At 45.3% G+C, this 24,648-nt stretch overlaps 1 protein-coding gene across 1 annotated transcript in view; it reads right to left on the reverse strand.

The window, feature by feature from the left end:
* The window catches only part of DOCK2 (dedicator of cytokinesis 2), a 366,602-nt gene that overhangs the window by 244,505 nt on the left and 97,449 nt on the right, over positions 1 to 24,648 (reverse strand). The window contains exons 24-25 of the mRNA XM_058167876.1: positions 8,581 to 8,651; positions 8,062 to 8,165 (exon numbers count right to left, since the gene is read on the reverse strand). Coding sequence (XP_058023859.1) covers positions 8,062 to 8,165; positions 8,581 to 8,651 — 175 coding nt within the window. The remainder of the gene's footprint in view (positions 1 to 8,061; positions 8,166 to 8,580; positions 8,652 to 24,648) is intronic.

Here is a 24,648-nt window from a genome sequence, read left to right on the forward strand (position 1 = left end):
CATCCCATTCCTAAGAGGACCATAAGGGGCGTGCATAAGCGCACAAACGTGCCTACCGTTCCTGTCTTATTGTTTTTCTTTTCTTCTTCCTATATATATGCTTATACCTCCTTATATTTACCCATATATGTGTTTATTTACTATATAATCTTTTTGTATGATACCTACATATATTGTTGTGACAAAATAAAATAAATAAATAAAAATAAAATACTTGACAACACAGTATCAACAGTAGAAACCTTCAAATTTCTAGTTTCTATCATATCGCAAGATCTAAAATGGACCGTTAACATCAAAAACATCATCAAAAAAGGACAACAAAGAATGTTCTTTCTGTGCCAACTCAGAAAGCTCAAACTGCCCAAGGAGCTACTAATCCAGTTCTACAGAGGAATTATTAACTCTGTCATTTGCACCTCTATAACTATCTGGTTCGGTTCTGCAACCCAACAAGAAAGACACAGACTTCAGAGGATAATTAGAACTGCAGAAAAATAATTGCTACCAACCTGCCTTCCATTGAGGACCTGTATACCGCACGAATCAAGAAGAGGGCCGTGAAAATATTTACAGATCCCTCACATCCTGGACATAAACTGTTTCAACTCCTACCATCAAACCGATGCTATAGAGCACTGCATACCAGAACAACTAGACACAAGAACAGTTTTTTCCCGAAGGCCATCACTCTGCTAAACAAATAATTCCCTCAACACTGTCAAACTATTTACTAAATCTACACTACTATTAATCTTCTCATCATTTTCATCACCAATCTCTTTCCACTTATGACTGTATGACTGTAACTTTTTGTTGCTATCATTAAGGGTTAAATTGCAACCTATGATCATCATTTGTGTTGTAAATGTTGTACCTTTGATGAAGGTATTTTTTTTCTTTTATGTACACTGAGAGCATATGCACCAAAACAAATTCCTTGTGTGTCCAATCACACTTGGCCAATAAATTCTATTCTATTCTATTCTATTCTATTCTATTCTATTCTATTCTATTCTATTCTATTCTATTCTATCCAGCCATCCAGCCATCATCTATCTATCATCATTCAGTTTCAGCCTTCTTACCATTAATAATAATCTGGAATTAGGATAACTTTGCAAAAGCCAAAACAAGAGAAATGCTGATGCCATTTTTTATTTCTTGGTGGATTGGACATAAGTGTTCACGAAAGTTGCTTGTTCTGAGGGAATAAATATTGCCAAATTTCATGTGAATATTTTCAAAAAGTTATTCAGCAAGAACCAAACCAAATACCATTGTTCTGGTTAATAATAAATACTGCCAGATAAGAGGCCCAAATGAAATGGCAAAAAAGCAGCTCTGCTTCATAAGAAACTCTATCAGAATGTGCTCTATGAGCCTCTAATTCTTAGACTATAACAATATAACAATAACAACAGAGTTGGAAGGGACCTTGGAGGTCTTCTAGTCCAACCCCCTGCCCAGGCAGGAAACCCAACACCATCTCAGACAGATGGTTATCCAACATTTTCTTAAAAATTTCCAGTGTTGGAGCATTCACAACTTCTGCAGGCAAGTCGTTCCACTTATTAATTGTTCTAACTGTCAGGAAATTTCTCCTTAGTTCTAAGTTGCTTCTTTCCTTGACCAGTTTCCACCCATTGCTTCTTGTTGGGTTGCAGAACCAAACCAGTTCTGCAACTGGTTACAGAACAGTTATAGAGGTGTAAATGACAGACTCAATAATTCCTCTGTAGAACTGAATCAGCAGCTCCTTGGGCAGTTTGAGCTTACTGCATTGGCACAGAAAGAACATTCTTTGTTGTCCTTTTTTAATGATGTTTTTGATGTTAGCTGTCCATTTTAGATCTTGCAATATGATAGAACCTAGAAATTTGAAGGTTTCTACTGTTGATACTGTGTTGTCAAGTATTGTGAGAGGTGGAAGTATGGAAGGGTTTCTCCTAAAGTCTACCACCATTTATTTATTTATTTATTTATTTAATCATATTTGTATACCGCCCTATCTCCCGAGGGACTCAGGGCGGTTAACAGGCACTTAAAAACACATAAATACAGCATAAAAACAATTAAAAAACTTATTCTAAAAGCCCAATAACTAAAAATATAAAATAAAACCCAATTTAAAACCCGTAAATTTAAAATCTAACTCAGTCCTGCAGATAAATAAGTATGTTTTAAGCTCATGGAAGGTCCGAAGGCCCGGAAGCAGACAAAGTCCTGGGGGTAGTTCGTTCCAGAGGGTGGGAGCCCCCACAGAGAAGGCCCTTCCCCTGGGTGTCGCCAGACGACATTGCCTCGCTGACGGCAGCCTGAGGAGTCCCTCTCTGTGAGAGCGCACGGTCGGTGAGAGGTATTCGGTAGCAGTAGGCGGTCCCGTAATAACCCGGCCCTATGCCATGGAGCGCTTTGAAGATGGTCACCAAAACCTTGAAGTGCACCCGAAGGCCACAGGTAGCCAGTGCAGTCTGCGCAGGATAGGTGTCATGCGGGAGCCACGAGGGCTCCCTCTATCACCCGCACAGCCGCATTCTGACTAACTGCAGCCTCCGGATGCCCTTCAAGGAGCCCCATGTAGAGAGCATTGCAGTAATCCAGGCGAGACGTCACGAGGGCGTGAGTGACCGTGCATAGGCATCCCGGTCCAGAAAGGCGCAACTGGCGCACCAGGCGAACCTGGTAGACGCTCTCCTGGAGACGGCCGTCAAATGATCTTCTAAAGACAACCGTTCATCCAGGAGGACGCTAAGTTGCGCACCCTCTCCGCCGGGGCCAATGACTCGCCACCGACGGTCAGCAGTGGACTTAGCTGACTGTGCGGGATGCCGGCATCCACAGCCACTCTGTCTTGGAGGATTGAGCTTGAGCCTGTTTCTCCCCATCCAGACCCGTCGGCCTCCAGACACCGGGACAGCACTTGATAACCGTTGGGGTGGTCCGGTGTGGAAAAGTACAGCTGGGTGTCATCCGCACAGCTGGTACCTCACACGAAACCACTGATGATCTCACCCAGCGGCTTCATGTAGATGTTGAACAGAAGGCGAGAGGATCGACCTCGGCACCCCACAAGTGAGGCGCCTCGGGCCGACCTCTGCCCCCTGTCAACACCGTCTGCGACCGGTCGGAGAGATAGGAGGAGAACCACCGATAACGGTGCCTCCACTCCCAATCCCTCCAACCGGCGCAGCAGGATACCATGGTCGATGGTATCGAAAGCCGCTGAGAGGTCTAATAGGACCAGGGCAGAGGAACAACCCCTATCCCTGGCCCTCCAGAGATCATCCTGTGACCAAAGCCGTCTCCGTGCTGTAACCGGGCGGAAACGGACTGGAGCGGGTCTAGATAGACAGTTTCATCCAGGTGTAAGGAAACTGATATGCCACCATACTCTCTACAACCTTAGCGCCGCGAAGGTTGGAGACGATAATTACCTAAAACAGCGGGTCAGGAAGGCTTCTTGAGGAGGGCCTCACCACCGCCTCTTTCAAGGCGGCAGGAAAGACACCTCCACCAAAGAAATCGTGTCGCCTGGAGCCAGCCTCGTGCCACCTCCTGTGTGGCCAGCACCAGCCAGGAGGGGCACGGGTCCAGTAAACACGTGGTGGCATTCAACCTACCCAACAACCTGTCCATGTCCTCGGGAGCCACAGGGTCAAACTCATCCCAAACAATGTCACCAAGACCACCCTCGGACGTCTCACCCAAGTCACCACAATTTTGGTCCAACCCGTCCCGGCTGAGCGATTTTATCGTATAGATAACCGTTAAACTCCTCAGCACGTCCTGCAGCGGGTCATCCCGCTCCCCTGGTGAAGGAGGGCAGGTCACCCAAACAGGGCGGCTGGGAGGTTATCTGCCGGCGCGCAATGAGGGAGGAGGCGTGCACGCCTCGCTTCCTCAATGCCACTAGGTAAGTCTAGTATAGGACTTCACTAGTGTCGATCAGTTTTATTAAACTAGACATACCCAGTTCCTGCAACCGTTCTTCACGTTTTAGCCTCCAGTCCCCTAATCATCTTTGTTGCTCTTCTCTGCACTCTTTCTAGAGTCTCAGCGTCTTTTTTACATTGCGGCGACCAAAACTGAATGCAGTATTCCAAGTGTGGCCTTACCAAGGCATTATAAAGTGGCACTAACACTTCATGTGATCTTGATTCTATCCCTCTGTTTATGCACCCCAGAACTGTGTTGGCTTTTTTAGCAGCTGCTGCACACTGCTGGCTCAAATCAAAGACTGTTGAGCAAGGTACCACATATATGGTACCTGTGCATTTTGTTTTTTTGTTTTTTTGCCTAAATGTAGAACCTTACTTTTTTCACTGTTGAATTTCATTTTGTTAGATAGTGGCCAATGTTCGAGTCTGTAACTTGAGCCTATCTTCTGGAGTGTTGGCTATTCCTGCCAGCTTGGTGTCATCTGCAAATTTGATGAGTTCCCCATCTATCCCCTCGTCCAAGTTATTGATAAAGATGTTGAAGAATATTGGGCCTAAAACAGAGCCTTAGGGTACTCTACTGCATACTTCCCTCCATGTGGATGTAGTTCCATTGAGGACTACACATTGAGTGCAGTTGGTCAGACAGTTACGAATCCATCTGGTGGTGGTGCTGTCTAACCCACATTTTTCTACTTTATTTAGTAGTAAGTTATGGTCTACTTTATCAAATGCCTTACTGAAGTCCAAGTAAATTATATCGACAGCATTCCTCTGGTCTACTAATTTTGTCACTTTGTCAAAGAATGCAATAAGATTAGAATAGAATAGAATTTTATTGGCCAAGTGGGATTGGACACACAACGAATTTGTCTTGGTGCATATGCTCTCAGTGTACATAAAAGAAAAGAAATGTTCATCAAGGTACAACATTTACAACACAATTGATGGTCAATATATCAATATAAATCATAAGGATTGCCAGCAACAAGTTATAGTCATACAGTCATAAGTGGAAAGAGATTGGTGATGGAAACTATGAGATGATTAATAGTAGTGCAGATTCAGTAAATAGTCTGACAGTGTTGAGGGAATTATTTGTTTAGCAGAGTGATGGCCTTCGGGGAAAAACTGTTCTTGTGTCTAGTTCTGGTGTGCAGTGCTCCATAGCGTCGTTTTGAGGGTACGAGTTGAAACAGTTTGTGTCCAAGATGCGAGGGATCTGCAAATATTTTCACGGCCCTCTTCTTGATTCGTGCGGTATACAGGTCCTCAATGGAAGGCAGGTTGGTAGCAATTATTTTTTCTGCAGTTCTAATTATCCTCTGAAATCTGTGTTTTTCTTGTTGGGTTGCAGAACCAAACCAGTTCTGCAACTGGTTACAGAACAGTTATAGAGGTGCAAATGACAGACTCAATAATTCCTCTGTAGAACTGAATCAGCAGCTCCTTGGGCAGTTTGAGCTTACTGAGTTGGCACAGAAAGAACATTCTTTGTTGTCCTTTTTTAATGATGTTTTTGATGTTAGCTGTCCATTTTAGATCTTGCAATATGATAGAACCTAGAAATTTGAAGGTTTCTACTGTTGATACTGTGTTGTCAAGTATTGTGAGAGGTGGAAGTATGGAAGGGTTTCTCCTAAAGTCTACCACCATTTCTACGGTTTTGAGTGTGTTCAGTTCCAGATTGTTTTGGTTGCACCACAAGGCTAGTCGTTCGACCTCTCGTCTATATGTGGATTCGTCATTGTCTCGAATGAGACCAATCACTGTTGTGTCATCTGCGAACTTCAGTAGCTTAACAAATGGATCATTGGAGATGCAGTCATTGGTATACAGAGAGAAGAGAAGTGGGGAGAGCACACAGCCTTGGGAGCTCCTGTGCTAATTGTACAGGTATTTGATGTGATCTTGCTTAGCTTCACCTGCTGCTTCCTGTTTGTTAGGAAGCTTGTGATCCACTTACAAGTCTGTTCTGGTACCTGTAGCTGGTTTAGCTTAGTTAGAAGAATGTCTGGTATTGAATGCTGAACTAAAGTCTACAAAAAGGACCCTTGCATAGGTCTCTGGAGACTCAAGATGTTGTAGGATGTAGTGCAGAGCCATATTAACAGCATCATCTGTTGATCTATTTGCTCGGTATGCAAATTGCAAGGGGTCTAACAGCGGATCCGTGATGGATTTCAGGTAGGAAAGCACTAGCCTTTCAAAGGTTTTCATGACTACAGATGTTAAAGCAACTGGTCTGTAGTCATTCAGTTCCTTGATGGTGGGCTTTTTCGGCACTGGGATGATGGTAGAGCGTTTGAAGCAAGAAGGAACATAACACATCTCTAGTAATTTATTGAAAATATGGGTGAAGATGGGGGCCAATTGGTCAGCACAGACTTTTAAGCAAGAAGGAGTTATCTTGTCTGGGCCTGGAGCTTTTCCTGGCTTTTGTCTGTGAAATAGGTCCTGCACTTCCTTTTCTGTGATCACTAGGGGTTGTGAACCCAATGAAATGGGGTCAGTTGTAGGAGGCTTGGCTGTTGTTGGTGTGTCTGAGATGGGGGTTGTGGAGATAGGTGGCTGTAGTTTCCTTTCAAACCTGCAGTAAAACTTATTCAGGTCATCTGCCAGTTGTTGATTACCTTCAGCCTGGGAAGGAGGTTTGCCATAGCGAGTGATATTTTTAAGAGTTTTCCACATGTTTGCTGGTTCATTAGCTGAAAACTGATTCTTTAGCTTTTCAGAGTAGCTTCTTTTGCTGCTCTGATCTCCTTGTTAGTGCATTTCTGGCCTCATTGTACAGCATTTTATCACCTTTTCTGTAGGCTTCCTCTTTGGAATGTCGTAGCTGCTTAAGTTTAGGTGTAAACCAAGGTTTGTTGTTACTGTATATTCGCAAGTTCCTTGTAGGTACACATAGGTCTTCACAGAAGCTGACATATGATGTTACAGTATCTGTGAGTTCATCCAGGTCTGCAGAGGTATCTTTAAAAATATTCCAATCAGTGCAGTCAAAACATGCCTGTAGCTTTAATTTTGATTCCTCCGTCCAGGTCTTTACTGATTTAATTATTGGTTTTGTGGCTTTAAGTCTTTGCCTGTAAGCAGGTACAAGGTGAATCATGCAATGATCAGAGTGTCCTACAGCTGCACGTGGTAAAGACCGATAGGCATCTTTTAGTGTTGTGTAGCAATGGTCTAGAGTATTCTTGCCTCTGGTGGGACAATTGACATGCTGAAAGTATTTTGGTAGTTCTTTCCTTAAGTTTGCCTTGTTTAGATCTCCCAAAACAATGGCCAGTGAATCAGGGTGTTTGGCTTCAGCCTCCATGATTTAGTCTGGCATGATCTGTTTTTGACAAGCCCATGTTGGCTTTTTGTTATTACTTTGTTTGCTTCTAGGTATTCGGTGATTCGTTGCTTGATTATCTTTTCCAGAATCTTCCCCGGTATTGAGGTCAGGCTGATAGGTCTGTAGTTCCTGGATCTGTTTTTTTCCCCTTTTTTGAAGATGGGAACTACATCAGCTCTTTTCCAGTCCTCTGGCAGCTCTCCTGTGTTCCAGGATCTTTGAAAGATATAGTTCAGTGGTTCTGAGATCTCGTCTGCCAGTTTCTTCAGACTAGTTTGGCTCTACCCATTCTCATAATGTGTCTTATAATATATATGGGTATATACATAATTTTGTATTAATTTATTTATTTTGTTGTGTTTTTGTAGTGTATTTTGGAGATGATGACCTTTTGAGAGCTTTTATGCAACAAAATTTCATTTTAATGTATGCCAGTTAGTGTACATTCAAAGTGACAATAAAGTTATTCTAAGTCTAAGTCTAATATGACATTGTAGCCATTCCACTTACGGCCTGTGGGAACCAAACAAATTATGGTGCAATCCTGGGTAGAAGAAAGTTACTGACTTATACCAAACATAAGCAAAATCCATTTTGTGAGAACCAAAGTAGTACAACACATATTTCTTTTAGTATTAAACTAATGCTTTTGAAACCAAAAATGATAGTGGTTTGGGATGGTTTAAGTTTGCTAATGCAACTTTAGAAGAAAGAGCCATACCTATGACCTTTGAAGAGGTCTTTATGAACACTAAAGTGGTTCTAACTGTTACTTACCTTGTTTTTTAAAGAGACTGCTGTGTACAATTTCTGTCATTGATTGAACTTTTTGCTTCTGCAACTTTGCTGGAATGCAGGTGAAAAATTCATGTAAAAGCTGGCTGAAGATTAAAAAAAAGATAAGATTGATTAAAATGTTTAGTCAGGAAATTGCTAAGACTTAAGACAGTCATGCAAAGAGTATGAGGAGGGTTTTTTTTGAGAAAAAGTAATATTAAACAAAGAAGAAACCATACGGAGTCCCTTGTGTATAGCAAGGTAATTGGGAAAAAAACTTAATGAATAAAAAATTAAAGCCTCTATATCTAGTTGAATGAATTTCATGCTTTCTGGGCAAGTTTCTTATGCAAATGGTATTGCTTACATTATGCTTGAAATTATGTAAGACTGAACCAGCAGAGTTGAGATTTATGCCAGGAATGTACTGCAATCTACAATGTGACTATCTGAAGATACATGCCAAAATTGCAGGCATCTAAATGTCTTGATGCTTTGGAATGCCAAATGTCATCTCACCTGAGTAGTCTGACATCAAAGACTGTTTCTACATCTTGGAGAACAGATGCAATATACTTCAAGGCAGCCATCTGAAAAAAAAAATAACCTAGTTGATCGTATTTTCTGTTTTTCAAAAGTCCAAATAAGCTTACATAATTTAGAACTAGGTTTCACTAATGACCAAAACAGGACCTATATATCCAGAAGCATCTACTTGTCTTTAGTAAACTGGACTCCAGAGAAACCAAAATCATCTTCCAGACTACTTTTACTGAGAAATACCTTATCATTAACTTTTCATTTACCAATATTACAGTCTGTAATTTTTTCCTAGGTCTCCTGCTATTGATTCATACCTATGACAATTATATGTGGACTTTATCCACATATAAAGTGTTTATATGTGGACTGTCAAATTTATATGTGGACTGTCAAGTCATTTAGAGACATTGTTGTCATGGTGAATTGATCTTCCATATGTCCTTAACAATCTAAATTTTCTTTTCTAAGAGATATATCTCACTTTCTCTAGGTCACTTTGAGCATTCATCTGCCTTATCCACTTCCCAAAACATAATTATTGCAGTATAAAAGTTGAATGGATACATTTCATCATTTCTGGGATATCAGGAAAGGGATGTGTTATATAAGCCTAATGTGTATTGTCTTCTACTTCAACCATCAAGAAATGTCTACAAAACTCCAGGTTGAATGTTGGCCTTTGGTTGGGTTTAAATTCCCAAAGCTAGGAAGTTAACAGAATGAATGGCCAGTCATGGTCTGATGAATGTTTTTGAAAACTAATTAGCAACAAAGAAAACAAAAAAAAAGTCAGTGTTATTTGTGCTATGATAATGGAAAAAAGCATTCCTATCAATATTAATTTAATATATTTATGTACTAGGTTGTTTTGATCATCAATATGAGTGGAAAAATTGCTGATTGGAGTTGCCCAGAGTTTGACATAAGATGGGCAGCTATATAATGTTTTAAATAAATAAGTAAATATATATATATATACCATATTTTTCAGACTATAAAATGCACTCCCCCCCCTGCAAAAGTGGGGGGAAATGTCTTTGCGTCTTATACAGTGAATGTTGCTGAAGCCCCACCCACCCGCCAGCCGTCACCCTTTGGCCTCTGCCTCCCAGCCATTTGCCTCCTTGCAGCAAACAGCAAACAGCCTGGTCAGCTTCAGCACAGCCTGATTTAGCACGAGCAGCTGATTGGTGGTTGGATCTGGCTCCCAGAATACCATCGATCAGCTGTTCCAGGCTCTAGGGATTGCCACCGCCCATCAGCACCAGCACCACCCATCAGTGCTGCCATATATTATACCAAAAATGGGGCATGCGGAGGCCAAAAGAGGGGTGCATGGAGGCCAAAAATGGGGGGTGCGGAGGCGGTGATAAGTGGCAACAGTGAAGGGTGGCGACAGTGCCGATGGGCTGCAGCAATCCCTGAAGCCTGGAACAGCTGATCAGTGGTATTCCGGGAGGCAGATCCAACCACCAATCAGCTGTTTATGCTAAATCAGGCTGTGCTAAAGCTAACCAGGCTGTTTGCTGTTTGCTGCAAGGAGGGAAATTGCTGGGAGGCAGAGGCAGATTTTTTTTTCTTGTTTTCCTCCCCAAAAGCTAGGTGCGTCTTATAGTCTGGAGTGTCTTATTGTCCAAAAAATACGGTATATATAAAAGTATATCAATTGTATTGTCTCTGCCTACTTTGATGTTTTAGCCTGAAAAAAAAAATGTTCCTAATAAGCAAAGCCAGAATATTAGCCATGCTCATGGCTGTTGAATATTTATGAGGGGGTATTTGACTACTCCCACTGCAACTTTAATATTTTAGCTGGTTCCATCACAACATATTTATGACTATAGAGGATACGTGATGAAAATTAAGAGTCTCTAAAGTTTGGTAACCAGAAAACAAGTCTTTGTGCTCTTTTACTGTCATGGCAGTAGAACTGAAACCATGGCACAAAAGAAATAAAAAGTTATTTTTAAGTTTTTTCTCCAATAATATATTGTTCAATAATGCTGTCCAACAGAGAAACACGAGAGTTATGAGAGTATTGCTTGCACCTTCCACAGACTACATATATGAAGAAGTGCTAATGATCCAAGTATTACACTGCTGTAATTTGCAAAAGAAAGTAAATATCCATAAAAAAACAGTTGACAACAAGATTTCCTTCCAGGAGTATAAGATGCTTCTGAATTCCAGTTGCAGAGAAAGAACAGCAGGAAAGGGCTATGAATCCACCTCATCCTTCTGAGCATCTAACATTTATTTATTTATTAATCTCATTTCTACACTCCCAATCTCATCTAAATGACTCTGGGTGGTTTACAATAAACACATAAACACATAAATACAGCAAACTTGTATCTATATGTATACATATGTATAATTCACATATACATAAATACAGCAAAGTTAAAACAGAAGTAAGAATGTTAAAATTAAGATTTTTGTTGTGTCTGTCTCTTCATGACCCTTTGGAGCATAGCATGTTAGGCCCTCCAGTCCTCCATTCTCTCCCAGAGTTTGCCCAAATTCATGCCCAGTGTGTGGATGACACTATCTGACCATCTCATCCTCTGCCATCCACTTTTTCTTTTGTCTTCAATCTTTCCTAACATCATTTTCCAGTGACTCCTCTCTTCTCATTAGGTGCCAAATATATGAGCAAAATTAAGATATTACAAATTTAAAAAGGACAGAGGGGGCATCATCACTTCACCAGCCCTCCTCAGGGTCACCGTCTCTCTCTCTTTTTTTTTTAGTAAAAAAGTTTTATTTTTACAATCATGTCAAACAATTCATTCAATTTGATTTTAACAAATTTTTAAATTCTTAGAAATTAATTTTAAATGGGGTTTTTTAGCTTATTATATATTTTACTTCTCAGGCCAATTTTAAAATAAGTTTTTTAACTGCATTTTAAATTTGTATATTGTACCGTCTGTTTTATTCTTGCCTGTACACCGCCCTGAGTCCTTCGGGAGAAGGGCGGTATAGAAATCAAATAAATAAATAAATAAATAAAAATAAATAAATGTACAGTTATATACATTTAGTCGGGCCTGCCCAGTCACCCCCCCCCTTTTTAACACTACCCTCTTCTACCTTCTTTTACTATCCAAACCTTCCTCTCCTTCTCTTATCTACATCCTCTCCTCCCTCCACCCTACACCTTCCTTCTCCCTCTTCTACCCCTCTTCCTTCCTCTTCTCCTCTTCCTACCTCCTACTCTCTTTTCTCCCTCCCCACTGTTCTAAAATGGTAACTGGGCAGACCCGACCCTACATTAATTATATTTATACATCTTCAATAATCCCTGTACATTCACCATCACTCCATCTCTAGCCTCAACCCCCAATTCCCTCCCCATACCCCCGCCCCCACCCCGACTTCCCAGAACAAAATGCAGGGTATCAAAACTAACAATCATAATCTAAAATAATTCCTAAATTATAATCTCTAGTCTCTCCACACTTAATCACACTCTCAATTCCCCTCTCCTTCAGAAATATATCTAATACAAAATATTTCCTAAATTTACTCATATGCTATTCGATATTTTTTTATCTGATACTTATTCTGAATATAATCAATCCACATTTTCCATTCTAAAATATATTTTTCTTGTGTATAGTCTTTCAAATAAGCAGAGATTTTTGCCATTTCTGCCAGATTTGATACTTTAAGTGTCCATTCTTCAATTGTAGGTAATTCTTCTTTCTTCCAATATTGAGCAATCAAAAGTCTTGCGGCTGTTATTAAGTTCAAAATCAATTTAGTCTCTATAACTGTACAGTCCATAATTATTCCTAGTAAAAAGAACTGCGGAGTAAACTTAATCTTCTTTTTCAAAATATTCTGCATAATCCACAGGGTCACCGTCTCTTTTTGACCTCCATGCCATGTCCCATGGCTTCATGAATCAGACTCTTCTTATGTTCTAACCATTGGCATGATTGATTCCATTTCAGCTCCATTTTCAAGGCATAGTATTATGCACCTTCATTCTATCAAGAAACCTAACATGAAAAGTCCTTTTTATAGTACTGCTAGGGTAAAGAAACCTGGTGAATTAAAATGTATTATGTATTTTTATCCCATATATCTTTTAAGAAACTTAGAATGATGTACAGCTTGCATAATTTCTATTATGTTATCTTTATGTTGATCTTAATCTTTTGTGGTCAACAATTCTGGGGATCATTTATTTTACCTTCAAAACAGCTGGAAACATAAACGTGCAAAAATAATATTGCAATAAAATGCAGCCATCGATAATAAGTTTAAAGTATTTTACATGTGAGGAGTCACACTATTTAAAAATAGTAGTAATACAGGAGACGACTTCCGGTATCCGGCGGCAACGGACATCTGGAGGTGCCTCTCCTGCCTCCAGTGTCCGAATCCGGCCGCCTCCGAGGCCCTTAGGGGCCAGGTGTTCCGAAAAGGACACCTGCCGCACGGACGGCTCGCCAGGGGTCTCCCAGCCGACATACAGGACTGGGGGGACCGATGCTGGCGCGTCCTAGGCTCGGAGGGGTTCGGAGGCCTCAGGCCGCCATTACGTGCCCGTGACACCGGGCTTTGGATTTATAATTGCAGCAGCCTGGTGGTGAACAGGAACGGAGAAGAATTGAGGAAGGGAGAAGGGAAGGAGATATCGGCAAATGTGGTGGAGTGCTCCGTGCGGGGGTTTTCTCCCCTGCGACTGGAAGGAGCACGAATCACTTTGGAGAGACTTAAAATAACAAGATTACGGTTTTGTGGAGCTCTGGAGAAGAGGTGATGGAGAAATTTAGGAGGGAGGTTTGAGGCCCCCTCCTCTGGGGAACAATGGTGGCGTCCAGCTTCCGCCTTCACTATGAGAATCTTGATGACATCACTTCCCTTGACTTCCTGGTTGACTAACTGTACTCTGGACTCGTTGCTCCTGTGAGTGCCCCTGGTGGATCCGGAGGAAATTACAAGGATACTGTGCTTGCCTGAGGATTTTAAAAATTTTTTAAATGGCAAAGGTCAGAGACCAACTGCTGGAGAAATGGAGAATTTTGGAAAAGTTATCTAATATGGACAAGAAACTGGATGAAATAAGAGCAGAAATTGTGACTATCCAAAAGGATTTAAAGGACACTCAACAAGTCTCAGCAGAAAACAAGCAGAAAGTGGAAGGTCTGGAGGGTGAGATGCGGGCAGTGCAGAAAAGAGAGGCGACAGGCAATGCTGTGCTTGGACTACAGATGGATAAAATGTCTTATTTCCTTAGGTTTCAAAATCTGGAAGAAGTGGACCAAGAAGACTTGAGAGATGTTGTGACTAAATTGTTGGGAGAATTTCTTGGGAGAGGTGTTGACTTTATGAATTGGGATGTGGATCGAGCTTATAGAGTTAATTCAAAATATGCACGCATGCAGTTCCTAGAGAGGTTCATGTCAAATTTGTGAGAAGAGAGACGAGATGAAATTCTTAGAAAACATAGGAGTGGGCCCTGTACATTCACCATCACTCCATCTCTAGCCTCAACCCCCAATTCCCTCCCCATACCCCCGCCCCCACCCCGACTTCCCAGAACAAAATGCAGGGTATCAAAACTAACAATCATAATCTAAAATAATTCCTAAATTATAATCTCTAGTCTCTCCACACTTAATCACACTCTCAATTCCCCTCTCCTTCAGAAATATATCTAATACAAAATATTTCCTAAATTTACTCATATGCTATTCGATATTTTTTTATCTGATACTTATTCTGAATATAATCAATCCACATTTTCCATTCTAAAATATATTTTCTTGTGTATAGTCTTTCAAATAAGCAGAGATTTTTGCCATTTCTGCCAGATTTGATACTTTAAGTGTCCATTCTTCAATTGTAGGTAATTCTTCTTTCTTCCAATATTGAGCAATCAAAAGTCTTGCGGCTGTTATTAAGTTCAAAATCAATTTAGTCTCTATAACTGTACAGTCCATAATTATTCCTAGTAAAAAGAACTGGAGTAAACTTAATCTTCTTTTTCAAAATATTCTGCATAATCCACAGGGTCACCGTCTCTTTTTGACCTCCATGCCATGTCCCATGGCTTCATGAATCAGACTCTTCTTATGTTCTAACCATTGGCATGATTGATTCCATTTCAGCTCCATTTTCAAGGCATAGTATTATGCACCTTCATTCTATCAAGAAACCTAACATGAAAAGTCCTTTTTATAGTACTGCTAGGGTAAAGAAGCCTGGTGAATTAAAATGTATTATGTATTTTTATCCCATATATCTTTTAAGAAACTTAGAATGATGTACAGCTTGCATAATTTCTATTATGTTATCTTTATGTTGATCTTAATCTTTTGTGGTCAACAATTCTGGGGATCATTTATTTTACCTTCAAAACAGCTGGAAACATAAACGTGCAAAAATAATATTGTAATAAAATGCAGCCATCGATAATAAGTTTAAAGTATTTTACATGTGAGGAGTCACACTATTTAAAAATAGTAGTAATACAGGAGACGACTTCCGGTATCCGGCGGCAACGGACATCTGGAGGTGCCTCTCCTGCCTCCAGTGTCCGAATCCGCCGCCCGAGGCCCTTAGCCAGGTGTTCGAAAAGGCCACCCGCCGCACGGACGGCTCGCCAGGGGCCCCCCAGCCGACATACAGGACTGGGGGGACCGATGCTGGCGCGTCCTAGGCTCGGAGGGGTTCGGAGGCCTCAGGCCGCGGCCATTACTTTGGTCGTCGCCTGGGCGCTGTGCCCGTGACACCGGGCTTTGGATTTATAATTGCAGCAGCCTGGTGGCGAACAGGGAGCGGAGAAGAATTGAGGAAGGGAGAAGGGAAGGAGATATCGGCAAATGTGAGTGGACTGCTCCGAGTGCGGGGGTTTCTCCCCTGCGACTGGAAGAGCACGAATCACTTTGGAGAGAGGAGAACTTAAAATAACAAGATTACGGTTTTGTGGAGCTCTGGAGAAGAGGTGATGGAGAAATTTAGGAGGGAGGGTTTGAGGCCCCCTCCTCTGGGGAACAATGGTGGCGTCCAGCTTCCGCCTTCACTATGAGAATCTTGATGACATCACTTCCCTTGACTTCCTGGTTGACTAATTGTACTCTGGACTCGTTGCTCCTGTGAGTGCCCCCTGGTGGATCCGGAGGAAATTACAAGGATACTGTGCTTGCCTGAGGATTTTAAAAAAATTTTTTAAATGGCAAAAGGTCAGAGACCAACTGCTGGAGAAATGGAGAATTTTGGAAAAGTTATCTAATATGGACAAGAAACTGGATGAAATAAGAGCAGAAATTGTGACTATCCAAAAGGATTTAAAGGACACTCAACAAGTCTCAGCAGAAAACAAGCAGAAAGTGGAAGGTCTGGAGGGAGAGATGCGGGCAGTGCAGAAAAGAGAGGCGACAGGCAATGCTGTGCTTGGACTACAGATGGATAAAATGTCTTATTTCCTTAGGTTTCAAAATCTGGAAGAAGTGGACCAAGAAGACTTGAGAGATGTTGTGACTAAACTGTTGGGAGAATTTCTTGGGAGAGGTGTTGACTTTATGAATTGGGATGTGGATCGAGCTTATAGAGTTAATTCAAAATATGCACGCACGCATGCAGTTCCTAGAGAGGTTCATGTCAAATTTGTGAGAAGAGAGACGAGATGAAATTCTTAGAAAACATAGGAGTGGGGCACTGACTTATAGGGGCAGGGAGATAGCCATTCTGAGGCAGATTCCCAGACAGGTACGTGAAATGAGAAAGAAATATTACTTTTTGTCAAGCAAATTGTACCAGAAGGGAGTAGGCTTCAGATGGCTGATGCCAGAGGGATTGATGATTTTCCGGGAGGGCATTACGAAAAAATTTACTACTATGGGGGAGGCGGCGCCCTACGGGGAGGAACACAAAGCCCTCCTGGAATTAGATGACCCAGGAGTTGAAGAAGGGGAGGTTATAGACCATGGGGAGGAGGCGGCTGCCGCTGTTGCGGCCCTGGAGTTGGGTCAGGCTGAACCCAGAGTTCTGAGATCCAAAACTAGGAAGTGACAATGATATTTGGTATTGTGTTGGTTTTCCTTATTCTCCTTTGTATGATATTCTGATTATTCTTGACCCTTCTTTATTGCGTATGTAAGATTGATAAACTTAGCTACTTCGTATCACCTGCTTGCCATATGGCTGTTGTATGTGTTTAAAATTTTGAGTAAAATTCTTATCTTGTATAAGAAAAATGAAAATTTACCATACCTGATATGTATTTGTATAAACCTTTTTTGACCAATAAAAACTTTTTGGAAAAAAAAAAAAAATAAAAATAAAAATAGTAGTAATACAGAACATTAAATTTAATCAAATCACTATCTCAGCAAAATTCGACCTAAGAAAGAAAGGTGTAATAATGGGGCAAAATCTGTTGATTTTTATAGATAAACCTCCAAGGCTGATCTCTCCATTTAAACAAGCTCATAAGGTTTCAGATAGTCCTTCAAAAATCTTGACCTAAATCATTTTTATCTTGTGTAATCTGTCTCTAAGAAAGAAGAATGTCTAAAGAATCCAGAAGCTCAAATTCTCCAAGAATAATTAATACAGTGTGATAAAAATATGAACTTGAGACATGCTCATGAATATATGCATTTTCATCACTCCTTCCACAATATGCCTTTAAACAATGTTACACACATATAAAATTTTACCCACTTTTCTGTACCTTGAGCTACTTCTATTTTAAGTGCCTGACAGTGACAGCATTCTCTTCAGGTCAAGGATATAAAATTATTTCTAATTATTTCGATAGGAATAGGAATTTGAAACTACTTTTTTATGGCATTGCTAGATCCCTGTAACAAAAACACTCTATACCAGCTAGAAGTTTCTTAAAAAAAAACTCTTGAGAAGGGGATGGGAAATCTCTCCTTCCAAACCTAGAGCCAGAACTAAGATTATTTCTGCAGCTTCATTCTGCATCATTTGCTAAGCTTAATGTTATGACTGAAGTGGTTCTTCCATCTCATTGATACTCAGCTCATGTACACACTGCTGTGGTATTTCCATTTTTGTGCCTACCTTTTCTAATATATTTGGCACCTTATCTTTTCCCACTGCAGAAAGCTCACATAAAAGAAGCATTTCCTTTCTTGTGGCTTCAACCTCTCCCCATCCTACTGCAACAATCCTAAAATATCCATCCATAAACTATAATTTATTATATTAGGGCATGCTGAGGATACCTTTGATTTCTAAATACCTACACCTTTAAAATTGCCTCTGTTTGAGCTATCACTTATTGTCTAAACTGCACTGCAAAACCAAAACTGTTTCCACTCTCACTGATATAAAAGATAAGGACAAAAATTATACAAAAGGGTTTCTTTGATACCTTGTTTTTTTTTTCTTCCCTAGAGTCAACAATAGTCCCTGGATTGCCGCTTATAGCAAACAATGTTACCTGGTACTTAAATAGTTTTTAAAAGTAGAGACATCTGCTTCATCCATTTTTAGACTTATTATTTTGAGTTTTATACTAGATGTTCCAATCTGTAGATCTTAAACACTAAACTGGAAAGGTGGGATTCACAGTAGAATTTATGCTGTTGTTGTTGTTGTTGTTGTTGTTGTTTTCTTTACTAGAGTGCTCAGTTGTGCTACGTTGCAGGCTGATTGATTGTCCAGAGCTTAGCAACAGGATTACTTGGGTTATAAGATTTCATAATATGACCTCAAAAAACAAAATGACACACAGGATGTCCAAACAGATAAATCAATCTCTGCTTCACCTGCTTGGTACGTCAGCATGTGTATATATATATATATATGTAAAACAATCCTTTTTCAAGGACAAGTGGTAGACTTTGTGAAGGCACAATTAGTTTCAGGCAATTGTAGAGCAAAAGAGAACATATACCGACCTTGACTTACAACCACAAATGAGCCCAAAATTTCTGTTGCTAAGCGATAACAGTTGTTGAGTGAATTTTGCCCTATTTTATGACCTTTCTTGCCACAGTTGTGAAGTGAATCCCTGCAGTTTTTAAGTTACCAACCCAGTTGTTAAATGAATCTGGCTTCCCCATTGACTTTGCTTGACCGAAGGTCGTAAAAGGTGATCACACGATCCTGGGACACTGCAACAGTCATAAATATGAGTCAGTTGCCAAGGGTCTGAATTTTGATTATCTGACCATGGGGATGCTCCAACGGTTGTGAAAAGTGATTTCAGAGCTTTTGCAACTTTGAATGATCACTAAATGAACTGTTGTAAGTTGAAGACTACCTGTATTGCCAAAATTTACCTTGTTTCAGAGGGAGCAAATCAGAGATGGTATTCAGCCAGTTCGTGCCAGTTTGCGCAAACTGTTGGCGAAAATTTGGCCAAGGTTGTCGAACTGGTAGCAATGGCAGGCTGGCCACACCCCCGAACCAGTCTCCTGGTTGCCGCTCACTCACCCCACCTGCCAGGTTCATCACTGCCAGGTTCTTCGCGCATGCCCATCCCATTGCCTTGAAAGTCTAAATGGGATGTGCATTTTGAGAAGAAGAACATCGTGGTAATGGCTTTTTCTGCGACTTCCAGTATTTTTGGCTTCTTTGCCAGCCATTTTCCAACAGTGGTGTCTGACTGGGGGCCACCGAAAGATCCGGTCAGCTTGCCTTCCAGATTCTGGATGAACCACTGCAGAAGGTAAGCAGCCCAAACAAAGAGGTGGGGGGGAAGGAAGTGGTGCTAGGGCCGGGGCTACTAAAGGAGGGGAAAAAGGGGTGACTGGTAAAAGGAGGGCAGGGGTAGGAAATTCCCAAAATCTTTTTTCTGTGGGTGTGGCTAGATGGGGGGACTTGTGACTGAGTGGGCGTGGGCATGAGTGACATCAAGCTCCGACCACCAGTGGGGGTGTTGCCCGTCGGGAACGATCGGCGACCCGCTTGTAGTCCTCCTTTGCCCGATTCAGCTGCCGACGCACCATCTGCTGGACCGCGTGCAACTCGGAGAGAAAGGACTGTGTCTCGGGAACCGGGGAGTCCGGGGGCGCCAGAGGAAGAGCGGATGGTACCCCAAGTTGGCCAGGAACGGGTGGTCTGGGTGGAGGTGTGTTGGGAGTTGTTGAATGCGAACTCCGCTAGGGACAGGTAATCGCCCAGTTGTCCTGCTGTTGGTTCACGGCACCGGAGGTACTGTTCCAGGACGCCGATGACCTTTTCCGTCCGCCGTCGGTCTCCGGATGGTGCGCCGACGACAGGCACACCTGCACCTCAATGCGCCATCAGGCTCTTCCAAAAGCGGGCCGTGAACTGCACCCCACGGTCCGACACCACCCTGTCCGCAGGCCGTGGAGGCGGAAGACGTGCTGCAAGAAGAGACGGGCTGTCTTGGTGGCGGTGGGCAGCCAGCGGCACGGGATGAAGTGTGCCATCTTGGTGAGCATGTCCACCACCACCAGCACCGTGGTGAACCCGAGGACGGCGGCAGGTCCGTCAGGAAGTCCATGGAAATCGCCCCCAGGGTCTGTCAGGAGTCGGCAAGGGCTGGAGGAGACCGGGAGGGGCCCCGTGGCGGCCTTGGCTTGCCGGCACGGCACGCAGGACGCCACATAGGCATGGACATCATGCCGCACCCGGGCCACCAGAAGGTCCGCGTTACCAGGTTGAGAGTCTTCAAAACCCGAAATGGCCCGCTGCAGGGTTGTCGTGGCACTGGGTCAGGACGAGGACGGAGCGGCCCGTGGGCACATACAACCGCCCCCGGAACTTGAGTACGTCGTCTTCCAATGTCCACGGAGACGTGGGGCCCGCCTCCGCTCGCCGCTGCTGAGACCAGGCGTCTTGGCGCTGCGCCTCTCGCACCCGGGCCCGTAAGTCCACCGGTTCCCGGGCAGTGGCCAAGGCTTCCGCCGGCAGTACGGTCCGTGGAGGAAGACGGTCTTGGGCGCTCAGGTACTCCGGCTTACGGGACAGGGCGTCCGCCCTCTGGTTGTGGCCACTGGGGATATAGGTGACGCGGAAGTTGAACCGGGCAAAGAACAGCGACCACCGGATCTGCCGCTGGTTCAACTTCCGAGCCGTGGTGAGATGTTCGAGGTTCCGATGGTCCGTTCGGACCTCCACCTGATGCCGGGCCCCCTCCAGGTGGTGCCGCCACGCCTCGAACGCAGCCTTGATAGCCAGCAACTCCTTTTCCCAGATGGTATAGTTGCGCTCGGAAGGGTTGAGCTTCCGCGAGTAGTACGCGCAGGGAAAAAGAGTGCCGCCATCCGCCGGGGCCTGTAGCAGCACCGCTCCGAGGCGACGTTGGAGGCGTCCGTCTCCACCACGAAGGGTCGGTGCGGGTCGGGATGTCGCAGGATGGGCTCCGTGACGAAAGCCTTCCTGAGAGCCGTGAAGGCTTCCTCCTGCGGGGGACCCCACCGGAATGGGACCTTCTTCTGAAGGAGCTGGGTGAGCGGAGCCGTCAGCGTGGCGAAGCCCGGGATGAAGGTCCGATAGTACTGGCGGCCCAGCAGCCGCTGGACATCCTTCACCCGACGGGGCTTCCCAGCTGCTCAGGGCCTCCACCTTGCGCTGGTCCATGGCGATCCTCGGTGAGAGGATGTGCCCGAGGAACTCAATGGACGACGGAGGAAAAACACTTCTCCAGCTTGGCGAGCTGGTGCTCCGCAGGCGCTGCAGGACCAGGCGGAGGTGCTGGAGGTGACTTTCCTGGACCGAGTAGACCAGGATGTCGTCCAGGTAGATCACCACGAACCGATCCAACATGTCCCGGAACACATCGCTCATAAAATGTTGGAAGACGGCGGGGCGTTGGTCAGCCCGAACGGCATGACCGTGTACTCGTAGTGTCCGTGCGGTGCCGAACGCCATCTTCCACTCGTCCCTTCACGCATCCGCACCAGGTTGTAGGCCCCGGAGGTCGAGCTTGGTAAAGATGGAGGCCTCCGCAGCCGGTCCATCAGCTCCGGGATGAGCGGCAGGGGTAGCGATTCCGCACCGTGATGGCGTTCAGCGGCGGTAGTCGCAACACAGGCGCAAATCCCCGTCTTCTTTTTACGAAGAGGACCGGGGCCGACAGAGGGACTTGGAAGGCGGATGAACCCTCGGGCCAGATTTTTGTCCAGAAAGTCCCTGAGGGCGCCAACTCGGGCTCGGACATGGAATACAGGCGTCCGTGGGCAGCGGGCGCGGGTTGCAGGTCCACGGGCAGTCGTGGGGCGGTGCGGGGTAAGCGGTCCGCCTCCTTTTCGCTGAAGACGTCAGCGAAGTCCTGCAGCTCGGGGCACGGCGATGGCCGGGTGAAGACGTCCTGGCGGCGCAGGTGTGGCGGATGTGGTCGACACACTGCAGGCTGGGAAACGAGATGGCGTTCCGCGACCAGGCCACCTGAAGGTCGTGCGTCCGCAGCCAGGCCAGTCCGAGGATCACTGGGAAGTGGAGGTCCGCTGTCACGTAGAAGCGAATCGCCTCCTCGTGGTCCCCGATGGCGGGCGCAAGGGCTGCGTGGCGGTTAATGGGTCCGCCACCAGCTCCCTCCCGTCGATGGTCTCGACGCTCATCGGAGGGTCTACCGGAACCAAGGGGACACCAAAATGGTCCACGAGGGCCCGGTCCATAAAGTTCGTGGTGGCCCCTGAATCCACCAGCGCGTGTGCGGGGATCCCTTCCGGCCGGTCACCTACCCACACCCGGGTGTCCAAAATCAGGTGCCGAGGGGGCCCAGGGTCCACGTCGGCCATGTCTGGCGGGGCTTGGTCCGTGCCCGGCCTAGGGTTTCCCTGGGCGGGCCTGCCCGTTCCCGACTGGCCAGGCCGGGATTCGGGACGGGCGACGGTTCGCCGCTTCCTGGGGCATGCGGCGGCGAAATGGCCGGGCTCCCACAGTACAAGCACAGCCCCTTGGCGCCTCGGCTCCGCTCCTGGGCCGTCAGGCGAGGCCTGGCCGCCCTAACTCCATGGGCTCCTCGGCGGCAGCCACGGCGCGGGTGGCCCGGGACGGGTCGGCACGGGTCGAGGAGGCGGCGGTCTTGACGGTTGCGGGCGGCGACAGGACGGGCGTTGCTGGAGGCAGTGTCGAGGCGCAGGCAGAGGGCACCAGGTCAACGAGGGTCCGCGGCGCCTCCACCCGAGCCAGCTCGTCCTGGAGCTCTTCCGAAGGCCCCTCTTGAGCAGCGTCCGCTAGTGCCGTGTCGTTCCAGTCCGAATCATGGCACAGCAACGAATTCGCGATGTACTCCCGGGCGGGGCCCTTGTTGGATCTCTCCGAGGCGCCAGGCAGCCGTCTGGGCCCGCACAGGGTCTTCATACATCAGGCGTGGTGCCCCAGAACCCCTGGTAGTCCGCCAGCAAGGGGCTGTCCCTGAGCACCAAGGGCGTGGCCCACTGCGCAGCCTGGCCAGACAACAGGTTCATCACGAAGGCCACCCTGGCCCGGTCATCTGGAAAGTCCCCCGGCCGCATTGCCATGTAGGTCTGGCACTGGGCCATGAAGGCCGGGAACATCTCCATCCGTCCTGAGAACGGCACCGGTACCGGGCTGTGGCGCTGAGGAGGAGGAGGAGGAGGAGGTTGGACTGCTGGGGCATTCCCAGCAGCCAGTTGAGCAGTCAGCTGGGCGACTTGCTGTTGCAGTTGCTGGTTGTCTGTTTGTAGCTGCTGCACAATCAGCGCCAGCTGTTGCTGATCCATCTTGTAGATGTGTCAGGAGTCAGGCAAGATGTCGTGTCCCACTCCTCCGCTGACGGCTGGGTCCGGGAAATCCGAATCAGGCTTGCCTCTGCAGCTCTGCCCAAAGTCCTAGCAAAGTCCTCAGAGCAGGCAGGAGACCAGTAAGTGACTTCAGCAAGATAAGTTTGACTTTTGCCTGACTCAGAGACTGCCAGAAAGTAGCTCCTTTATATAGGCCATGGGGTGTGGCTCCATGACTCAGCACTCATTAAGGCCTGCCCCTCCCTTCCCTCTGTTGCCTCCGCCTCTCCAATCTTCTGATGCGAGGGTCACTCCAATCAGCTGTTCTTGGGAGTAAACCCTCCTCAGGCTCACCTGCTGTGGAGGAGGGGGAGGGGTCTAGCTGCTCCGTTTGCCTGGGCATGGAGTCAGGGCTGGGGCAGGGAGATGCTCCTTCTTCTGCAGTTTGTGGGGGCATGGAGCCAGGACTTGGGCCGGAAGGCATACATTCCTCAGTGTTGGGGAGCAGGTAAGAAGGCCCCGGCTGCTCTGAGGGCGGGCAAGACCCTATGCACGGTCACTCACGCCCTCGTGACGTCTCGCCTGGATTACTGCAACGCTCTCTACATGGGGCTCCCCTTGAAGGGCATCCGGAGGCTACAGTTAGTCCAGAATGCGGCTGCGCGGGTGATAGATGGAGCCCCTCGTGGCTCCCGCATAACACCCATCCTGCGCAGGCTGCACTGGCTACCTGTGGCCTTCCGGGTGCGCTTCAAGGTTTTGGTGACCACCTTTAAAGCGCTCCATGGCATAGGGCCGGGTTATCTACGGGACCGCCTACTGCGACCAGATACCTCTCACCGACCCGTGCGCTCTCACAGGGAGGGACTCCTCAGGGTGCCGTCAGCTAGGCAGTGTCGTCTGGCGACGCCCAGGGGAAGGGCTTTCTCTGTGGGGGCTCCCGCCCTCTGGAACGAGCTCCCCCCAGGACTCCGTCAACTTCCGGACCTTCGTACCTTCCGTCGCGAGCTCAAGACACATTTATTCATCTGTGCAGGACTGGCTTAGATTTTAAATTTTATAGGGGTTTTAAATTGATTTTAATATTTATATTTCTATTTTTAATGATAGGGCATTGGAATAAGTTTTTTAAAGATTATTTTAATTTTGTGTATCGATGTTTTATATGCCTGTGAACCGCCCTGAGTCCTTTGGGAGATAGGGCGGTATATAAATTTAAATAATAAATAATAAATAAATAAAATAAATAAATAAAGACACAACAGTATCATTATAATAACTTGGAAATCAGTATGGAATACCCTAGGTCAGCAATACATAATCACCTAAGAATCAGAGATACCTCTTCAGCCACATTGATCAAGCCACAATAAACTGACTGAACTGCTGC

The sequence above is a fragment of the Ahaetulla prasina genome, chromosome 2 (genome assembly GCF_028640845.1).
Source record: "Ahaetulla prasina isolate Xishuangbanna chromosome 2, ASM2864084v1, whole genome shotgun sequence".
Taxonomy (NCBI): domain Eukaryota; kingdom Metazoa; phylum Chordata; class Lepidosauria; order Squamata; family Colubridae; genus Ahaetulla; species Ahaetulla prasina.